At 38.0% G+C, this 20718-nt stretch overlaps 1 protein-coding gene across 1 annotated transcript in view; it reads right to left on the bottom strand.

The window, feature by feature from the left end:
* Positions 1–20718, bottom strand: part of LOC101596825 (SLX4 interacting protein) — a 211312-nt gene that overhangs the window by 27343 nt on the left and 163251 nt on the right. Inside the window, 1 exon segment of the mRNA XM_045157544.1 lies at positions 695–772. Within this exon segment, the coding sequence (XP_045013479.1) occupies positions 695–772 (78 nt within the window).

Raw genomic sequence — 20718 nt, 5'->3', positions numbered from 1 at the left:
ATGGCTCTGATGGCTTTGGGCTGGCAAAGGATGTGGTGGTTTGATTCAGGTGTCCCCCATAAACTTAGGTGTTCTGAATGCTAGGTTCCCAGCTGATGGAGATTTGGGAATTAATGCCTCCTGGAGAGAGTGTATTGTTGGGGGCTGGCTTATGGGTATTAAAGCCAGTTTCCCCTTGCCAGTGTTTGGCATATCCTCCTGTTGCTGTGGTCCACCTATGTTGGCCAGGGGGTAATGTCCACCCTCTGCTCATGCCATCATTTTCCCCTGCCATCGTGGAGCTTCCCCTCGAGCCTGTAAGCCAAAATAAATCTCTTTTTCCCAGAAGCTGCTCTTGGTTGGGTGATTTCTACCAGCAATACGAACTGGACTGCAACAAAGGACTTTCTCGTTGATACATGTGCCCCATGTCCTAGGACCCTGGGGTGCAATGACCTTGGTGATTCATCCTTCACCTGTGCATTGAATGAGAATCCTGAGATGCTGCAGGAAGCACAGCATGGCCCCACTCAATGTTCTCTCACAGGCATTAAAGACAGGATAAACTGGGGGTAGGGGATCACACTTGTTTAAACCACTAAATGACATAAAGGCAAGGAAGCAAAGAAGAATTTCCATTCCTTAATGTTCAACCTTTTCTTAGGACAAGTTGATTGTGTAACATGGCTGATGATCCAAGAAATCAATTTCTTACCAGTATGCTGTGGGCTTTGAATACAGCGAATTTTTATCCCTCTTTTGACAAAATAGGCTGTGATCTGATAGCCATAACCTGTAAAATGAAAGAGACATCAGTATAAATTTGTCTCAGCCTAGTGCCTGCTATACATTATGATAAAATAGTTATTTAAAGGATGAAAGAATCAACAGAGGTCCCCATCTGAGGGGAAAGAGTGGATGTTACGATGTTACTGTACTGGATCTTCCAAGAGACCTCGACACAATAACTGGCATAAGCTCAAGTCTCTGAAATGGCTTAGTCACTTCATTTGTAACATGGAATAAATTAAGGTGTAGTGTGCCTAGAAATTAGTGCTTTGAGATGGAATGTTTAATTTAGTCTAACATGATGCATAGATCTTAGTTAGCTTCTGATATTCACCACTTACTAGTTTAGCAATAGTTTAATATCTCTTAAAAAATGAGTGTACCTTGTAAATAAATTATTACCATATTCAAATATATTCAAGTCTTCATACATGATGAGATGAAAAGAAATATGGCACGAGTGAATACACACACACACACACACACACCACCACCACCAACAACAACAACAACAAACAATGGAAGTTCAACCACTCCCTAACCTACCAAAATAAATGAAAAAGGTGTTGGTGATTATGTGGAACTACTGGAATTCTCATATGCTGTTCACAGGAGTACAAATTGCCTCAACCATGTTGGAAGAAATACCCGAGTGTTTAAAGGTGACCTTTGGCAAAGATATTTCTTGTTCATAATAGCATTCTTCATAACATTCTCTTACTGGAAGCAATGTAAAGATCCATCAACAGTAGAATTTTAACAATATTTTATTTATTTATTTACAAGGAGAGAGAGAGAGAGAGAAAGAAAGAAAGAGAGAAAAAGAATGGGCATGCCAGTGCCTCTAACCACTGCAAATGAATTTCAGATGCATGCACTACATTTGGCTTTCTGTGGGTACTGGGAAATCAAAACATAGTTGTCAGGCTTTGCAAACAAGCGCCTTAACCATGGAGCCATCTCTCCAGGTCCCCCAATAGGATTTTTTATAATGAGGATATACTTATACAATGAAATACTGTACTATCCCTAAAAATGCATGAGCTGCAACTACAGACAAAGGCAGCAGTTAGTCTCACAAACATAACAAGTTAATGAAATCTGTCCAAAGGAGAAAATCTCATCTGTGAAAATAGGATGTGTCATTGATTGTATAGACTGCTGTTCACAGAAAACACAACTCTCACCTTAAAGAGCATAAGAAATAGTTTATTCTGGAGCAAAGCATAACTATGGCCTGAGAACACATATTTAGGTTACCCCAAATTCTATGTTCTGACATGTTAACAATTTCATGAAGAAAAAGAATAAAAGAAAGTCATCAGGTAAGGCACATTTCAAACACACTGTGGAAACATCAAGTATATGGCTCATAGGAAAGTGGGGAACCTCTGCTCTATGCAGATACTGTTTAATAACCTTCTTAGCCTTTAGGTTGGTAGAAGCAGGTGGTCTGTTGGTACATTAGGTTTTATCTAATGTGCTAATCAAACGATAGTCATGAGGTTATTAGGTCAGACACAAAGGTTGGCAATAAATAGCTATTAAGGGGCTAATGGTAGCTTTTGTATTTACATTCACATTGCTGGGACACAATACCTAACCAAACGCAGCTGATGTGGGAGAAAGGGTTTATTTTGGCTTCATTATGGGAAGGGACAATATGGCATGAGCAGGGGCTGGACCTCATTCCTTGCCACAGCAGGTGGAAGATAGACACAAGAGGTTGAGCTAAGCTAGCATAGACAAGCTGGGAACTAATAAACCTCAAGGTCCACTCCCAGTGACATGATGCCTTAAGCAAGGCTCTACCTCCAAAACTGTCACCCACTGGGAAACAAACACCCAAAACCACATGAGTTTATAAAGGACATCTGATTCAAACCACTTCAGTAGTTCAAGGTAATCTTGGCTCTGATCCTGCAATATTCTCTCTCTCTATGATCACAGGAGTTATCAGTCCACTCAGCCTTGTTTGAAGTAGAAGCAATACTTTTTAGAAACTTTAGGTCACAGTGCTAACAGAATTTCAAATAATACACAGAAAGTATCAGCCTGATTTTTCCCTCTTTCCCTTTGTCCCTCTCCTCCAGACTCCCTCCAGATGATAAACTACTCCACTGGTGACTTTCTTTAAAAGGTCAAATAGCAGTGCTCCTGATCCTGATATCTAGTGGAAGAAGTAGAAGTGAAAGTGTGAACACCCCTAAGTGTTGAGAAAACCCAGAAAATTGCTAGGCCTTCAAAACAGTACTTTCCTAGAAAGGCTGAGAGTTGTAAGAACCACTGGTCTGTAGGACCCTTAGACTATCTATAGGGAAATCAGGTTCCTTTCTATCCTTAAATTCTATAACAATAATTGTTCTGAAATAACTAGAAAATACAATTTAAAAAGTTCCCTCTGTTATATTCAGTATACTCCTAACACCCTGTAGAAGACTCAGAATACCAGTGAACACAGGCATGATGTTCTGTCTAAACAAGCTATGGCTCCATTGGTGCAACAATTTTAGTCACACAGATTGTGAAATAATAGTGACATATAAAAAAGAGTAATTTTTAGATTTATTGGGATGAAATATATTTTTCCCAGTGCATTAAAAATCCAATTGTATTTCAGTCAAGTGCCTTTCTTCTGTTAAAACATTAAACAAAGTATGTACAACATTGGCATTCCTCTAGTGCTTTAAAACATATCTTTGCATAGGTCACTGAGAGAATGGAAGTCACTTCTACATTTGTTTATTTGTCCTACTGCTGGGGAAGGAGGAGCTATAAGAGAGGGATTCATGAACACAAGAGAATTAGAAGTAATTTTTCATGTGATTATGTATGAGTCTCCAAAGGACTGAACATGGAAGGAAATACATACTAGCTAACTCATGTTGGTCTCTAGTTCTAAGTGATTAAGATGCAGATGGTATGTTCAAAATTCCATTGTTCCTTCTGTATAAAGTTGCCTGCAAGAGAATGTTATTCAGGAAAAGGCTATATGTAAAGCTGATCATGAGAGTGATAGCCCTGAGTTCAGGAAGTATGGTACTTACAGATATCACATGCGTAACAGCTAAATCTAGAATGGTAAAACCTAACCAGTAAACAATGTTGAACAATAAAGTCCCAGTATGGCCACCTCTCCAGTAGAAAAGAATGTTGAGCAAGTCAGCTTTTAAGAAGTTAGAGAAAGTGCTAGGAGAAAGTGTGCCCTCACCCGTGTACCCACACCTGCTTCCAGACAGGATTAGCTCAACAAATCATTTCTAAACTGGCCTCCTACTATTAGTGGTTTCAGGGGAAAATGTGGCCTAATGGCTCCTTCAAGTGAAATAGTAAATTTAACATGTAAAAAAGATTTGCACCTGCTTAGTACAAATTCCAATGGATATATGAAACTTTACTGTTTAAAAAGAACCTTGAAGAGAGATTAAGCACAAAAGGTACTTGTGTCAGAGCTTATGGAAAACTGAACTTGATATATAAACAGAAAAAATGACTGCTGCTGAAGTATCCTGAACTGAAATGCTTTGGGGAGATGTGTTTCATGTATCCCATGTATCCACAGATAACAGGGATCGATAAAGACCACATCTTATCTTTGCTCTTAATGAAATTAAGTTTACAGAGTTCAGCAGGCCATTGAAATTTTTGGATTTAGGCAGTGTTAAAGCAGAGCTCCATGCTTCTGAAGCAAAACAAGTTGGTAAAGAATCCAGGAGGCCCTTTTCTTTCCCCACCCAGTCACCAGTACCCATGTTGCTGCCCTTGGATTCTAAATGAAGAAAACCCATGTCAGGAGGAGGCTAGGAGGAAATACACAGATGGAAATCATGAGGTGACCATTATCTGGCAATAGTCTTCTAAAGTCAGGAGGCACCTGCAAATCATAGGACAGTATGCCTATTTTCTTACTGGCTAGGTGATCCACTTCAGCCTCAGGCAGTCTTCTATAGGAAGAGCCTGTTCTAAAGGGGAGAGGTGGCTCTGTAATGGAAGCATCTTTCCACCACAAGTCTTCAGCTATGCTGACTCCTAGAAATAAGTTGGATTTACAAGTTCCTCAACATCACATGCTTGCCCAGTATCAGCAAGTCCATCTTCTCCCTGGCCTCTAAGAAGCTCCCATGGACTCCAGGCCCTGTGGCACTCCTTGCATCCTGTGCTTGGGAAAGAGCTGTTGTTCTTCACCCTACCCTTCAACTCCCCCCAGACACCCAAAATGACAGCTTGTTCCCACATTAACAGTCTTCTGGGCTCATTTGGTTGCTCACCAAAAAATGTAGTCTCTTAAACCAAAGGGGAGTGGAAAGGCTCAATGCTTAGAAACCAGAGTTCTGCTACTTTGTTATTTTATACTTTATCTAAAGTTGTTTCCGAATGGCTATATTAAAAATAATGAGACTTCATTAATAGAAAGGTAAACATTATAATCTAAAAAAATTTAAATATGGACTGAACAGATTTCACCCCGGACTAGCAAAGAATGTAGATTAGTTTGAATAAGACTTTTCAATAATGAGTAATGATCACTTAAGGGAGTGGTCATTTACGTAGGTTTGTATAGTTTGCAGTCCCAAGGCATTGAGAGAATTTTTACTGTAAAACTATCCAGCCTTGTTAGTTTTCTAGTATACTCATGGCCAAAGAGACTTGACCTTCTCCAAGGATGCCAAGAGAAGTTGGTGACATACAGCATCTCACTGTTATGAAACTATGCAGGAAGAAGCCTGGAAAATGCTTCCATGTGGCCCTTGGAGCATGGAGATGGCAAGGCAGGTGAGTGCCTATTGGGAGGTTTCATTGTGGGCTCTACCCACAACATGCATGGCTGTTCTCCAGCAAAGCCTGCTCACAAACCACAAGGCAAGCTCAGGAAGACCTCCTGTGGCCCTCACCACTTCTTTCACTGAGCTGACTTTTTCATTCAATCACCTTATCATAAAAATCTCAAATAAAAAATTTCAAATATTCACAAAAATAAAAATAAATTGTGAAAAATATCCTCAAGCCCACCAGATTAGGTAATAGCTCATCTTACCATTTCATAAATTATTTCATAAAATATTTTATTTGCTCAATCATGTATAGTGGTTTGAATGCAAATGCATCTTCCCCATAGCCTGAGGTATTTTTGGTTAAGATTAAGCTTCCTACTTAAGCCTCTAGCAGGCAGAGCCTTACTGGAAGAGGTGTCATTGGGGGGGGGGGGGCGTGGATCTTGGGTATAGCCCTATAAGGTGTGTTGAGAGCCAGCTTGAGCTCTGGCTATTCATGCTTGCTGGTGCTGGCAGTTTTCTCTCTGCTGTGGTTGTATGCCAAAGTGAGCCAGCTTTTTCCGCCATGACGGGTGAGGCAGCAGAAAGTTGTTTTGTGGGAACAAAAAACTAAGTTTAAGAATACATCACTGGATCTTAGTCTAAGATCACAATTGGGAAACAATTTAGGTCCACAAGTAGAATATTTGGTCCTAGGCTAAAATTTCACTTATTACCCAAGACACTTAGAAATGCTAAAAAGGTTCCCTTGAGATAACATTTCATATCCTTAAATAAGGATAGGACTAGAATCTGAGTCACAATAAAGTTATGTCTGATTCCAAAACAAATAGGACAAACTAGTTAGTTTCGGGAAAAAAAAATTCTTAAGCTGAATCAAATAATGAAGCCAAATTTATTCTCTCATCTACATTTTTTGACATGTGCAAGTGTGTATGCATTTCTGTATGTGTATGGGTGTGCATGCATGTTCAGGGTATGTGTGTGTATGTGAAGGCTAGAGATTGAAGGTGGGTGTCACCTTCTATTTCTCTGTTTTATTTACTGAGACAGAGTCTCTTACACAGAGAGAACACAGAGCTTACTGATTCAAGTAGTCTAGCTGGCCAGGGGGATCCTCTCATCTCTGCCTCAGAATGCTGGGATTACAGATATGTGCCATGACACCTCAGAATGCTGGAATTACAGGTATATGCCATGACAACATGCAATTACATGGTTTTGCAGGACCAAATCTGGGTCTTCACATTTACACAGCACATACATTACTGACACATATCTTCCCAGCTCCCAAATTTTTATTTATTTGTATTTTTTTATTAAGTAGAAAACTTTGAATGGACACATCATGTGTGGTACCATAATTTCTCTCCAATTTTTATTTTTTTAAAATCAAATTTTATACCTGATACCCAGCTGACTTATAGGCAATACTATAGGCCTCATGTGTTATTATCTATAGGCTCCATCAATAATTGTTAACACTTTTTGGAGCAGACAAAAGTTAGAATAAAACAAATTAAGAAATTATCTCTTCAGATCTCTTCTCCACACTGCTTTTCCACTTTTTTTGTTTATAAAAATATACTCTTGATAAAAAAACAGGAAATCCATGTTATGACAATCTAAAGCACAGATGGAATGAGATTCAAAGTTGTACTTCCCAGAAGCCTGCCAGACCATGCATAATGGTAACTGATATAATACTGTGTACTTCTACAACACTTATCTTATAAGAGACAGAAAATTTTAATAACCTCCTAAATGAGGTAGATGGTTGTTTGAACTGCAAGCTGTTCAACACACCCCTCAGGAGTAGCTTTTAAATTTCCATATTTAAGGAGAATGTTCTGTGGGGCCTCCTTTTCTTGCAAAAGGCTGACTCAAGATTCTAGCACCACTTGTTCATAAACCACTAGGATATTCCCCCTGAGGGCAGAACCACAGGACAAGAGAGAGCCTTGACAAGTTGTCCAGTGCACTTCCTACCTGTCAGAGGATCATATCTTTAAAAAATAATACCAAAAAACCAAGTGAGGAAAAGCCACACCCACTCACATGCAAATCCATTCTTCCCCATCAACTGCATCACAGGTATTTACTTCCTGATTTCAGCACAAAGAACAGGTAAGAAGGTAAAAATGTAGTGTTTGCTTAAAGGGAATAGCAGCTACTCAGTTCCAGCCACCAGCTGCCACTGTCAACTATGGAACTGGGTACCTGAAAAACTAGCAATCCAAATTTTTACATAAAATTTTCTTCAAGTTTTAAATTTGATCAAATTAAATATTTTTAACTATGGGTTGCAATCCAAATCAAAGATTTCCTAGGAGTACTACAAACTCATACAGCCACTTTGTGGCCTCTTGTCTAAATTCCTGAGGCATGGCAGAAGCTCACTGGTGTTTGATGCTAAAGGAGACACCCTAGGCAGGCAGCTCCAAGGGGCTCACTCATTCTATGTAAGTTACCCAAGTCCTCAACTTCACTACCCACACTCCTTAATCTACTTAACATTCATCCTTCTGACTTTTCAAGTTCTGACTTTCAGTTAAGGGTCTGACTTAATGAGGGAAATAAAATTTCAGAAATTATTAATTGAACAAATATGTGGGATCTATATTTCTAAAAAAATAGAAAGAAAATCAGAAGAGTTCTATGACTTAAAAACAGCTTAAAGAGCTGGGCATACTGGTGCATGCCTTTAATTCTAGTACTCAGAAAGCAGAGGTAAGAGTAGTGCTGTGAGTTCAAGGCCAGCCTGTGCTGAAGTGAGACCCTACCACAAAAGAAAAGAAAAACAAAACAAAACAGAAAACCCCAAATTTAAAAAATAAAAATCTTGAACCTAAAACAACAGTTTTCTTCACAAGAATTTAATACTGATTATCAAACCATCTTGATAAATTACAAATTGAGATTTTTCTCTAACATATTATCATCTTCATGTTTTATTTTAACCAACATAGCAATAATAATCTAATATATATATATACAAATATATATATAGATACACACACACAGATACACACACACACACACACACAGAGAGAGAGAGAGAGAGAGAGAGAGAGAGAGAGAGAGAGAGGGAGAGAGAGAGAGACAGAATACCTGTAACATCAACGTGCAAAGGGGAATACTGGGGCAGAAGGGATCTAGTAGGGAGGGGTGGTAGGGAGATGGGGAAATGTGAAGAGAATCAGCTGAAAGAAAGTCACATATGAAAATGCTATAAGGAAGTCTGACCCTATGTCTTTGAAAGTTTACAGTAGAGTAATATACAGCAAATATTTGCTTTGTAATCCAACTAAAAAAATCAGTGTTAGTCAGGGTGGCATACACCTATAGTCCCAACGCTTGGGAGGTGGAGACATGGAGACTACAGGTGAAAATCACCCTAAATTACTAGAGAAATCCACAGCTATTGAGCAAGGTCTCAAAATACCAAAACAAAATAAAAATCTCAAAGTTATCTCTGTTACAGTGAATGGTATTTCTCTCTCTCTCCCTGTTTGTGTGTGTGTGTGTGTGTGTGTGTGTGTGTGTGTGTGTGTGTGTGCCTTTAGATAGGATATTATATAGCTTAGGCTGGGAATGAACTCCTGATCATCCTTCCTCCATCTCCCAAGTGGTGGGATTCAGGTGTGTACCACTATACCTGGCTAACAATGTTCTTCAGATTATAGATAACAGGCAATTTCATTGTTTATTTTGAGACAGGGTTCCATTAAATGTAATTTAGGCTGGCCTTAAACTTGTTGCAATACCCTTGCCTTGGCCTCTCAAGTGCTAGGATTACAAATGTGTGACACCATGCCTGGCCCAGTGCTATGACAATGTAAATGTACCTGATACCTCATTCAAGTCCCAAATGAGTAAGCAGTCAAAGGAAGACCACCACTGATCTCAATGTCAATGCTCTTAAGAACAGCCCTCTTTCTGACTTAATGTGCACCAATGACTTGCCAGTCAATACACGGTGTTAAGTACCTAAGCTTTACAATAATAAGTGTTAATCTGGTAGAGCATACTGTCCTGATCCTCTTCATCAGGAATACTTGTTATACTTGGCCCTTTGCCATTTCCTCTTCCATGCCAAGTTGTATGAAAAAAAAACAAACAACTTTTTGAGCATTTGGTCAAAAAGACCTTGAATCCATACATAGATCAATTTGAAAATAATGATCATTGTTATAATAAGACTTCTTAAAAACTTAACATAGCAAATCTCCCAATTTTTTTTAAAGTTTTTAAGAACTTTAATGTATTTCGGGCTACAGCAAAATACTAACTCGAAAAACCAAAAGAAACAGAAACCAAAAAACATAACAATATCAACAACAACAACAAAAAACTCTGTTAAAATGCATCAAGCTTATTAGAGAGTAGCACTCACTTCTTTTTTCTTATTCTGGTTACACATGTTATCTCCTAAAATAAGTATTTCAACTATCTGACATCTGTATGCTTTAGATGAAAACCCCATTAAACTCACATTATATTTTCAAGCACTATTAAAGTATATAAAAATTGTATAACTTGGCCAGGTGTGGTGGCTCATGCCTTTAATCCCAGCACTCAGGAGGCAGAGGTATAAGAACTACTGTGAATTCAAGGCCATAGTGAAACTACATAGTGAATTCCAGGTCAGCCTAGGCTACAGTGAGACCCTAGCTAGAACCCCCACTCCAAGAAAAAAAAAAGACATCTGTATATTCTGCACATCAGATCCACACAGCTTCTTTATCTTGTAAAGAGAAATTTGTACTCTATCTTCTCCCTTTCCGCCTCCCACCTTCTCCTATACCTAACTGATGTTCCCCTAATTCCTGCCTCTGCTCAGTTTGGTTGCTTTCCATATGTTTTTATCAGATTCCGCAATATCAATGAGAACATAAAATATTTGTCTTTCTAGGTCTGGCTTATTTAACTCAGCACAGTGTCCCCCAAATTCATTCAAGTTGTGATAAAATGTCAGGCTTGTTTTTTCTTTATGGCTGAATTATATTATACTATTGTGTATATTTATCACGCCCTTTAAAAAATAATACATTTATGGACTTAGGCTATTTTTATATGTTGTCTACTGCAAATAATGCTGCAATGAACATAGTAGTATAGTATCTCTTAAAAAGATTGATTTCATTTCCTGTGGACATATCCCCAGAAGTGGGATTGCTGAATCACACTGTAATATTATATTTAACTTTTGAAGTCTCGATCCTGTTTTCCATAATGGCCACATAAGCTTACATTTCCATTCCTAGTGTACAGAAGTTTTCATTTCTTTACCTGGGGTAGTTTGAATGCACATGCCAGCCTCCGTCCCTGCCATAGCCCCAGGTATCTTTGTTTAAGATTAAGTTTCCTACTTAAGACTCAGGCAGGCAGAACCCTGCTGGAGGAGGTATGTCATTGGGGGCAGATCTTAAGTCCAGTCCTAAGGTATAAGTTCAGAGTCTGCTCATGCTTATTGATGCTGGCTGGCGTCTCTCTTTTGCAGATGCAAGATGAAGTAAGCCAGCTTCCTTTGCTATGACGATCCACATATTAGGTATACATGCATTTAATCCTTCAGAGTACCTCTTTGTTATTAATTTATAACTTAATCTTATTGTACAGAAAAGGCTATCTTTATATATAATCATTTTCTTTGAAACTTTTTGAGGTTTGCATTAAGCTAATGTAGTCTAGTTTTATAAATGTTTTCTGCATGTTTGATGAAAATATCCATTCAGAATAGTAAATTCAGTGTTCAAAATATATTCATTGGGTCAAGTTTTTATAATTGGGTCATGCAAAGCTATATCTATTTTTTTGTTGATCAATGAACTAATGAGAATAATGGGTAAAATTCTCACTCTTTTTTTTTAAATTTTTTATTTATTTATTTGAGAGCGACAGACACAGAGAGAAAGACAGATAGAAGGGAAGAGAGAGAATGGGCATGCCAGGGCTTCCAGCCTCTGCAAATGAACTCCAGACGCGTGGGCCCCCTTGTGCATCTGGCTAACGTGGGATCTGGGGAACCGAGCCTCGAACCGGGGTCCTTAGGCTTCACAGGCAAGCGCTTAACCGCTAAGCCATCTCTCCAGCCCATCACTCTTTCTTAAAGTTAATACACACACACAAACACACACACACACACACACACACACACACACACACACACACACGCGCGCGCGCATATATTATTAATCAGTTTTGTACTCAGTGAATACAGTCAGTTTGGTATCATTATTAGGCTCATCTGTGACCTACCCCTGCCCCTTGACTCCTTGAGGTATATGGGTCATGCATTGTGGAGTTAGCCCACAGTTATGGGTAGGATAAATGTCTGCGTATCATGACCCAAAATGTAGCTCTGACATTCTTTCCAGCCCCTCCTCCATAAAATTTCCCTGAGCCATGTTGGGTTCATTTTTGGTCTGCTTCAGTGATGAGGTATTGGGGGCCTCTGGGTCTCTGATTTGGTAGGAGTTGATTTTTTTCTGTGTTAATCTCCTTCACCCTTGTGCTGGTACCTGGTTCACCAAGAAAACAGCACCCTTGCTTGTTTTGCCAATTATTCATAGTTTCAGCCAGGGCCCTTTTGAGGTATGATGGGGTGGCTCTCTCCTTAGGATCTACATCTATCTGAAAAAGAGAAGAAGATTCTTCAACAGAGTAAGTTAGCACCAGACAAATGAGATAACCCTCACTTTTTTAATAGAAATTCTCACTCTTTGATAGTGAGTTTACCCCATTTTTTTTTTCAATTCTGCCCATTCTGTATGGCATGTTTTAAAGAAACTGTATAATGTGCTTGTATTATTATATGCATTATATTATATAATACATATAATATTAGCATTATTATATATCAGATGAGTTGAACCTTTAATCATTATTCAGTGGTACTATAGCAACGTTTAAGATTATTTTATTTGATCCTAATGTACCTGCTCTAGATTGCTTTTGATTAGGTACAACCCTGTCCTGCCTGGAGTTTGGTAAAGTTAACACCAAAATATGGATTTTCAGTTTCTCTTGAATAAAACTACACCATGTGGCATTCAGGTCCAAATTCTCAAATGGCACATAATGGTTTCAATTACCAGAAGCTCTGGCAAACTGTTAAAGCTGAATAATCAGGAGGCCATTAGTTTGCTTCTGTAAGAAAACAAATAAACTGAATCTTATCAGCACTCCTTGTAACTAATTAATGTTTACTTGAGTTTTCAGGTAATCCCAGGAAGCCAAAAAACAATCTGTTACATAACTGGAGACTTCCCCTTGAACTGCAGGTAAATAAAGCTAATGTCTACTTATATCCAATCAAGCCAACTGCTCCCATTGCTGGAAGACAGCTCTCTGAAGTTCCTACTCGGAATGCTGGCTGCCTCACCCATAGATTGCTCTTTGCTCCAATAAACTCCACTGGATTTATTTCACTTCAAGCCAAGTGGGAGAAAAGAAAGCTATCAGTAACCACAGGAAAAATGACAAGTATAAAGGACACTCAGAACGAAATAAGAGACAGGTTTTGTTGTCCACTCAATATATAGTGCAAAGGAATAGATTATGATGATTTTTCCTCATTTGTGAGTTCATCTTAGGTCAGCAGTAGCTTGCTAGAAACAGAAAAGTTGGGGGGAAATAAATGAGCTAATGAACTATACATTAGAAAGAAAAATCAGTGAAGCTCTTTGGGTGAAGCTAGTTGAAGGGCAAAAAGATGTATGTATGGAGGTGAGAGGAGATGTCAAACAGGAGATATACCAAGGCAACTCTGTCTGAAAAGCAGTAAGATCCACATGTTCAGTGAGAAGTCCATTGGACACTCCCAGTGTCCAGGTGTCAGCCAAGAGGAGTAACAAGACAAGAAGATAACCAGAGACAAATCTTAGAAAAGAGTTTAGGGATCAGATTCCACATAGCATTAGTAGCAAAAACAGAATAAAACCCTGAGTTGGCAGTCAAGAGGTGCTCAGAAAGAGTTTTGAGGTCGCTTTGGGGGAGAAGAATGAAAGAGAATAACAAAGCGACTACAAAAAGGCTAACATCTGGTTCAGGAATTTTGTGAAGATGGGAAGCAGAGCATAGCATAGGAGCTTCAGGGGAAGCCATCACATTAAAGGAAGGTCACCATGTCACTCTTTCATGCCACACTTTCATTTCCTCATCCTGGTCTTGCTAGCTTTTAGCTTTCTCCTGATGTTTGGGTAGTCTGTTTTCTGTTCAACCTTTGCTGTTCAGTACATGACTGTTTAAAAAACTGACTATAAATTGTGTCACAGTCATTTGAAATTTCTATCCCTTTTTTAAAGTGCTAGGTCTATCCCCAGGTCTGAGGCATTGACTCAAGATGGGGGTGGAAACACTATTTATTCCAGTAATTATAGAAACCACCATGAAGTTCAAGTAACTAGTCTCGAGTCTCTTTCAATTCCCAACCCTAAGTCCACAGTCCAAACCTTCATCAGATGTTGAAACTGACTTTCCACAGCAGAAGTCAGTTTTGGAAATCACTTATTTCTAAATATCATCTCATTCACTGAAATTTTACAAAGAAATCAGTATTAGGAGTCCTGTTATGTTATCTCAGAAAACAGAAATATAATAAAAGTTCTGTCAGTGAAAATAAACGATGAATTATCCTAGTTCCTTAGACACAAACAAATAGGCATCTAGCAGGTGTACTATAGCAACAGAGAAGAGGCATGGTGACAAAGGTAATTTCTAAGGCTCTCAAGGCCCAAAGTACCAAGGCAATTTGTGAGAAGCCAATGCATATTAGCTCTGTTATTATCACACCCAGGAGAATTTTAGAGAATGGATCTTGTGCCTTGTTTCTTTTCTTTCTTTCCAAAACTTCTAATCTGCTTTCACATAAAGAAAGAGAAATTAACAGTTTTCAGTTTTATCTTCTCCAAGTTCTTAAAGGTTCACAAGATGTATCATGTTGATATATAGACTTTACAATTACAATATTCAATGACTTAAAAGCATAATTATGATGCTAAATCAGAATTTACAGATGGATTATAAAGGAATTCTGCATATTAGGTTTTATTTAAATCACTACCTTTGGTAATTTTTAACTGTCCTCATTAGATAGAGTTCAAGGAAAAAAAGGTATCTTTATAATTTTATTTTGGCTAAAAAGAATTTTCTAGCAATATGAATCTAAACGAAGAAATCTAAAATACTGATTATAGAAAAAAACAAAGAGGGCTGGAGAGATGGCTTAGTGCTTAAGCACGTGCCTGTGAAACCTAAGGACTCCGGTTCAGGACGTTAGCCAGATGCACAAAAGGGCACATGTGTCTGGATTTCATCTGCAGTGGCTGGAGGCCCTGGCACGCCCATTCTCTCTCTCTGTCTCTATCTGCCTCTTCCTCTCTCTATCTGTCATTCTCAAATAAATAAATAAATAAAAACAAAAAAAAATTTAAAAACCAAAGAATATATTCTCCACTTTCTATGAAACTACATTGTTAGCATAAAATTAAGAAGAAATGCAAACAAATCACAGGTTGACAGATGACAAGCAATAAGAAATAAGTCTTGGACTGGAGAGATGGCTCAGGGGTTAAGCGCTTGCCTGTGAAGCCTAAGGACTCCAGTTTGAGGTGCGATTCCCCAGGACCCATGTTAGCCAGATGCACAAGGGGGCGCACGCGTCTGGAGTTTGTTTGCCGTGGCTGGAAGCCCTGGCGTGCCCATTCTCTCTCTTGCTCTCTGCCTCTTTCTCTCTCTCTCTCTGTCACTCTCAAATAAATAAAATAAACAAACAAACAAACAAAAAAAAACAAAGAAATCTCATCTGCCACCAAATATTCTTACACAGAAAGAAGACGTACCAACAAGGAAAGACTTAAGTGCCATCAATCTGTGTCCCTGAATGTCAATGTGCATGCAACACAGGGGCGGGAAGAACATGTCAGCACCACCGGCTCAATCAGCCAGCGAGCCAAATCCAGATATGAGAAAATTCCAGGGGCCACTTTACTTGGTTTGTTTGATAAATAAATAGGGGGATAAAAGCAGTTTGAGAGCAGGGTTGCTGTAGATTAAAACAGATGCTTTTTACTGTGGAGAAGCACCCAATACAATGAATGAAATGGTCTACCTTGCTTGAACCTTGCTTTGTACATTCTGATTATAAAAATATTGAGGCATTCAGAAAAAATCTGAAAATCGAAAAAAATATGGAATAAAATGAGTAACTTTGCAGTTGTCAATAGCATTTGTTTAAAAAATGTCTGTTAGAGCCATTTATACTGAATCATTTATCTATAAAATTATTCTAAATTTACTTTTAAAACAATCTCCAAGTGGGAAGGAGAGGCAAAAGTAGGTGAAGGTACAATTGAAATAATATTGGCCATATGTGAAAAATGTGGTGCTTGGCTGGAGAGATTGCTCAGTGGTTAAGGTACTTCCTTCCAAAGCCTAATGGTCCACATTCAAGTTGCACAGTACCCATGTAAAACCAAATACACAAAGTGGCACATGCATCTGGAGTTTGGTTGCAGTGGCAAGAGGCCCTGGTATGCCCATTTTATCTCTTTCTCTCTCCTTGTAAATAAATAAAAAAAAATTTTAATGTGATATAGATAATAGATAAGCGGAGATTCCCTATGTGACTCCATCTTGTGGATGTTTAAGATTTCTGAAGCCGGGCGTGGTGGCGCATACCTTTAATCCCAGCATTCAGGAGGCAGAGGTAGGAGGATCGCTGTGAGTTCGAGGCCACCCTGAGACTCCATAGTGAATTCCAGGTCAGCCTGGGCTAGAGTGAGACCCTACCTCAAAAAACCAAATTAAAAAAAAAAAAAATCTGGTAAGTTTAGAAAATGAAAGTGATGATTCTTTATTTTCATTTTCATTCTCTCTCTCTCTCTCTCTCTCTTACCCCTCTCTTTCTGGTTACAAATAAATCAATAATTTTTTTAAAAAACTAAACAATAAACATAATTTAATGAAAATTTTAATGATACATTTCTTCTTTTAAATATGTGTGTTAATACAGTCTCTCTTCCAAAGTCTCAGAATACAAACATTTTTTTCAGAATATAAATCATGATTGAAACTTGCTTGTATTGGTAGCTTAATAAATCTGAAAATATTGTTTAATTAGGAATGTACAAGTAACCTTTTACTATATTATTGCATGTATAATCTTTTAAACAGTTTTGCTAAATAGATAAAACTCAAAGGAAACATAAACAAAAATGCTTATAGGTGACTGACAAGCTCACATCTCCTCTAAGATTCAGGTAAGGAAATGACTGTGGTAAGAAGAGTAACTCCATCTTTGTTGCTTTAATACACACGCCTGACAACCCCATGTACAGTTCTGCACAGGGATTGGTTTCTTTTCATTGACTTGGTAAAAATATAACAATTAAAATCAACAAATTTTATGAAAGTGTTTAATTTAAAGACACTAAGGGAAAAAACCTTTGGTAAAAGCAATGATATTTTATTAACTCTTCAGTTTTAAAATTTTTTATATTTTTGTATCTGTATGTATGCATGTTGGTATGTGTAAGAGCATGTGTGTGTACAGCTATGTGTGTACGTGTGTATAGGTGTCAAATGTCATTTTGGGTCTTCCTTACTCTCTCTCCAGCTTAATTTTTTTCTTAAACTTTATTTTACACATATACCATAATAGGTTATACTCTTTTATTCCCTCTCTCCTGTTCCCTTTTCCCTGGGGCCCTCCTCTGTGGGGTTATGGTATTCACTGTGGAGTCATGAAGACTTCAGCCAGTCCCTACCGTGCCCCTGGGTATTCCTACCCAATCTGTGGCTCTTAGAATTGTTCTGCTCCCTTTTTCATAAGGTTCCCTCAGTCACTGCAGGCCTGTTGTCAGTCTGATTTAGTGTTGAATTCCTTACTGTCTCTGAATTTCTGCTTTGCTATGTTTTGATTGATTACCATGCTTGTCACCATCACCCTAGAGCTGGCTGTCAGACTAGCAGTAAGAGTAACATTCATGTTACCACTTCCTCTGCAAATTCTCCTGGGCCTCTCCAGCTGATTTCTGAGAGAGAGTTTCTCACTGAACTTGGGAATTCACCTATTCAGCTAGACCAGCTGAATAGCAAGCCCTAGGGATCCCCCTTCTTCACTCTCCTAGTGCTGGAATTATAAGCATGCATGCCACATACCCAGCTTTTACTCTTTCACTGAGGATCCTAGCTCAGGTTCTCATGCTTGTGCAGCAAGGACTTTACTAAGCCATTTCTCTAGCCCTTAACACTTAAAAAAATAAAAAAGTTGTAGCCAATTAAGGTTACATTTAGACTGATTAGGTTAAAACAGATTATTGAGCCTAAGTAGCAAATGGCAGCTTTAATCTGGCCAAAAAGAAAGAAAATGTCTACTAAAATAAAGGTAAGATGATTTAGGGCTTATTCCACAAAATTGCAGTGATAGGACATGGTAATACTAGCATGAAAAACAGAAATCAGAGTATAGTAAGAAATACTCCTGTTTACTCTCAAGTGCTGTTCAATAAAGGTAACAAGAAAATTACATGAGGACAGTCATTTTGGTACTGGGACAACTGCATATCCACATGCAAAAGAATGAAGTTAGACCCCTTTACTTCATAAAGCTAAAAATTAACTCAAATGTAACAATTAGTAAACCTCTAGACTCTTAGGAAAAAGGATATAGATCTCTATGACGTAGGACAATGCAACAGTTCCTCAGCTATGGTACCAAAAATACAATAACAGCAAGAAATGGCTAGTGTGCATATAATCTAGGTTTGAAACTATGGAGAATGTGAAGACAATTGAAAGAGAAAGTATAAGTCGTGATATGTGATGAAAGACTCATCTATAATGTATAAAGAGCTAGTCTAAGCTAATCTAGACAACCCAACTACAAGTGGTCAAGGATATAAACAGACACTTTCTAAAGAAAATATAAACTGGTCAGTAAATACTCAGTAAACATCACTACTCATCAGGATGATAGAAACCCAAACCCCAGTGAGATACCACTTCACACTAAGTAGAATATTGAACATTCCATAGAATGGAACATTATTTAGCAATTAATAAAAGAAATTAAGTACTAGTGGATATATATGCTACAACAGACTGAATCCTGAAAGCGTCATGTCCAACTAGAGAAGCCAGCTACAAAGAACAACATGGTGCATGATTCCATTTACATGAAATGTCCAGAATAGGCAATTCTATAGAGATCTTAACCACTGGCTGCTATGGCTAAGGGTGAGAGCAGTATAGCGGAAAATGGGAGTACCTGCTAATGTATACAGCATTTCTTCTTGGAGAGACAAAAATGTCCTAAAATTGATTCTGGTGAAGGACGTACAACTCTGAACACACAAAATTCATTGCACTGGGTAATGTACATATCACATTATAGCTGTCAGTAAACAAAGGGATAGGAAAAGATATTCTTCAGCTAAATAAACAGAACTTTCAGTGGTCCTTTTCCTTAAACCCCTGAAACAAGAACTTAGGAATTATTTCCTTTAACTAAAGACCCTCAAGCCTTTTGCACTGTGGGAGTTTGACCAATTGAGCCCAGGGCTCAGTTACAAGAGGTTGCTACATATCACTTAGCAAACATTCTCATGAACATTGGAAGCATGACTACCATGATTTTCCACAAGTCACCTTTCTGCCCAGGGGTCATCCTGACAGAATCCTTCACTGCCTTGTATCCACTGGAACATGTATAGCTACAGCTGCCCAAGGGTAATCCAGCTAACTTTTACCTTTCTGAAAGGTTAACAAAAAAACAAAAAAACATTCAGTAAGCTAAAAATGAGGAGTTTATGAAAATAATCTCCTTGCAAGATGATTATTTATAAACCCTACACTTGTTATTAAAATATATTTTACTAAAGTAAGGGCAACCTTACACAATGAAAAACTTAAAGTCACTGAAAGTTCACATCACTTTGATGGGAAACACAGAGCTGCTTTACTTTCAAGATTCACTAAGTATTTCAAAAATGTTTTCTATTTAGGAGAAACTTTTACAAGTCATCCTTGTAACTGATGAGAATCCCCTCACCTCGCCCCAGGAGTATTGTCTACTTCGGTGTTTCTAAGAATACACAGGGTTAAAATCATGTAAAACAGATTTTCTCACAGTTGGAGGGTGAAAAATACCACAAATAGGAAACCAAACAGCTAGGGGGTCAAAACACTACACTTCCAGGTCAGACTTCTGGTTGCAATTAAGTAAAATTCCTCCAAATACTTGTAAGGAAATATTATTTTGGGTGTTCCTTTCAAGACCTGTAACTTTAATTTTCTTTAGCAACAACTTATATATATATATATGTATATGTATGTATGTATGTATGTATGTATGTATGTATATGTATATGTTTATATGTATATTCACTAATGCATACAAAACACATTTTTTTTTGTATGCACACAATTCTATGACCCTAGAATTGCACTTTGATCTTGACTTAAGACAAACTAGCATTTCTTCCAGGTATTCTTTTTTTTTTTTTTTGTTTTAATGTTTGAGATTATATGTAGTTAGTTTTGTTTTTGTTTAATGTGGACATAGATAATTTTCCTAATAAGGTAGTTCAAGCTAGACTAGGCCAAGTATCCCATTGGGTTACATGGTTCATAATCAAAGAGTTAAACTATGAGACTGCTCAGGGTTTTGGCATTACTGACTACGACTGCAGTAGAACAACAAATTGTAAAATACTGCTGTAGAGTTAAGATGCCTCAAGTTATCAGTATGCCTCCATTAGTTCCCTAGGAATAACCCAGAAGTTCTTAAGGCTTCAGAGATACCTCACTCACAACTGTGCGTCAAATCCATTTAGAAACATGTCTATGGCAGAGGAACACACACCCCTGCCCAACACTCAGAAGCTAGTGCTGGATTATAAATACACGAAGCAGCTAACTGAAAAATATTTAATGACTATAAGAAGTCTCAACTGAAGATTCTCTACTTTTATTCTAGGTAATTAGAATAGCTGGATGCCATGCCAGGGAATGTGAAAATGGAAGCTCTCTGGTTTTAATCACCATCTTCATTATAGTCCCCCAAATTCCTCAGGCATCTCACTAGCAAATCTCAGTCCCAAAGCAATAAGCCACAGTATATTAGCCTATACCAGTGCTGCTACACTTATCCTTTCTACCCTTCAAAACCAGA

This window comes from Jaculus jaculus, chromosome 8 (assembly GCF_020740685.1).
Source record: "Jaculus jaculus isolate mJacJac1 chromosome 8, mJacJac1.mat.Y.cur, whole genome shotgun sequence".
Classification (NCBI taxonomy): Eukaryota; Metazoa; Chordata; class Mammalia; order Rodentia; family Dipodidae; genus Jaculus; species Jaculus jaculus.
Note: the sequence above shows the minus strand (reverse complement) of the source record. Positions and strands in the feature narration are given on the sequence as shown.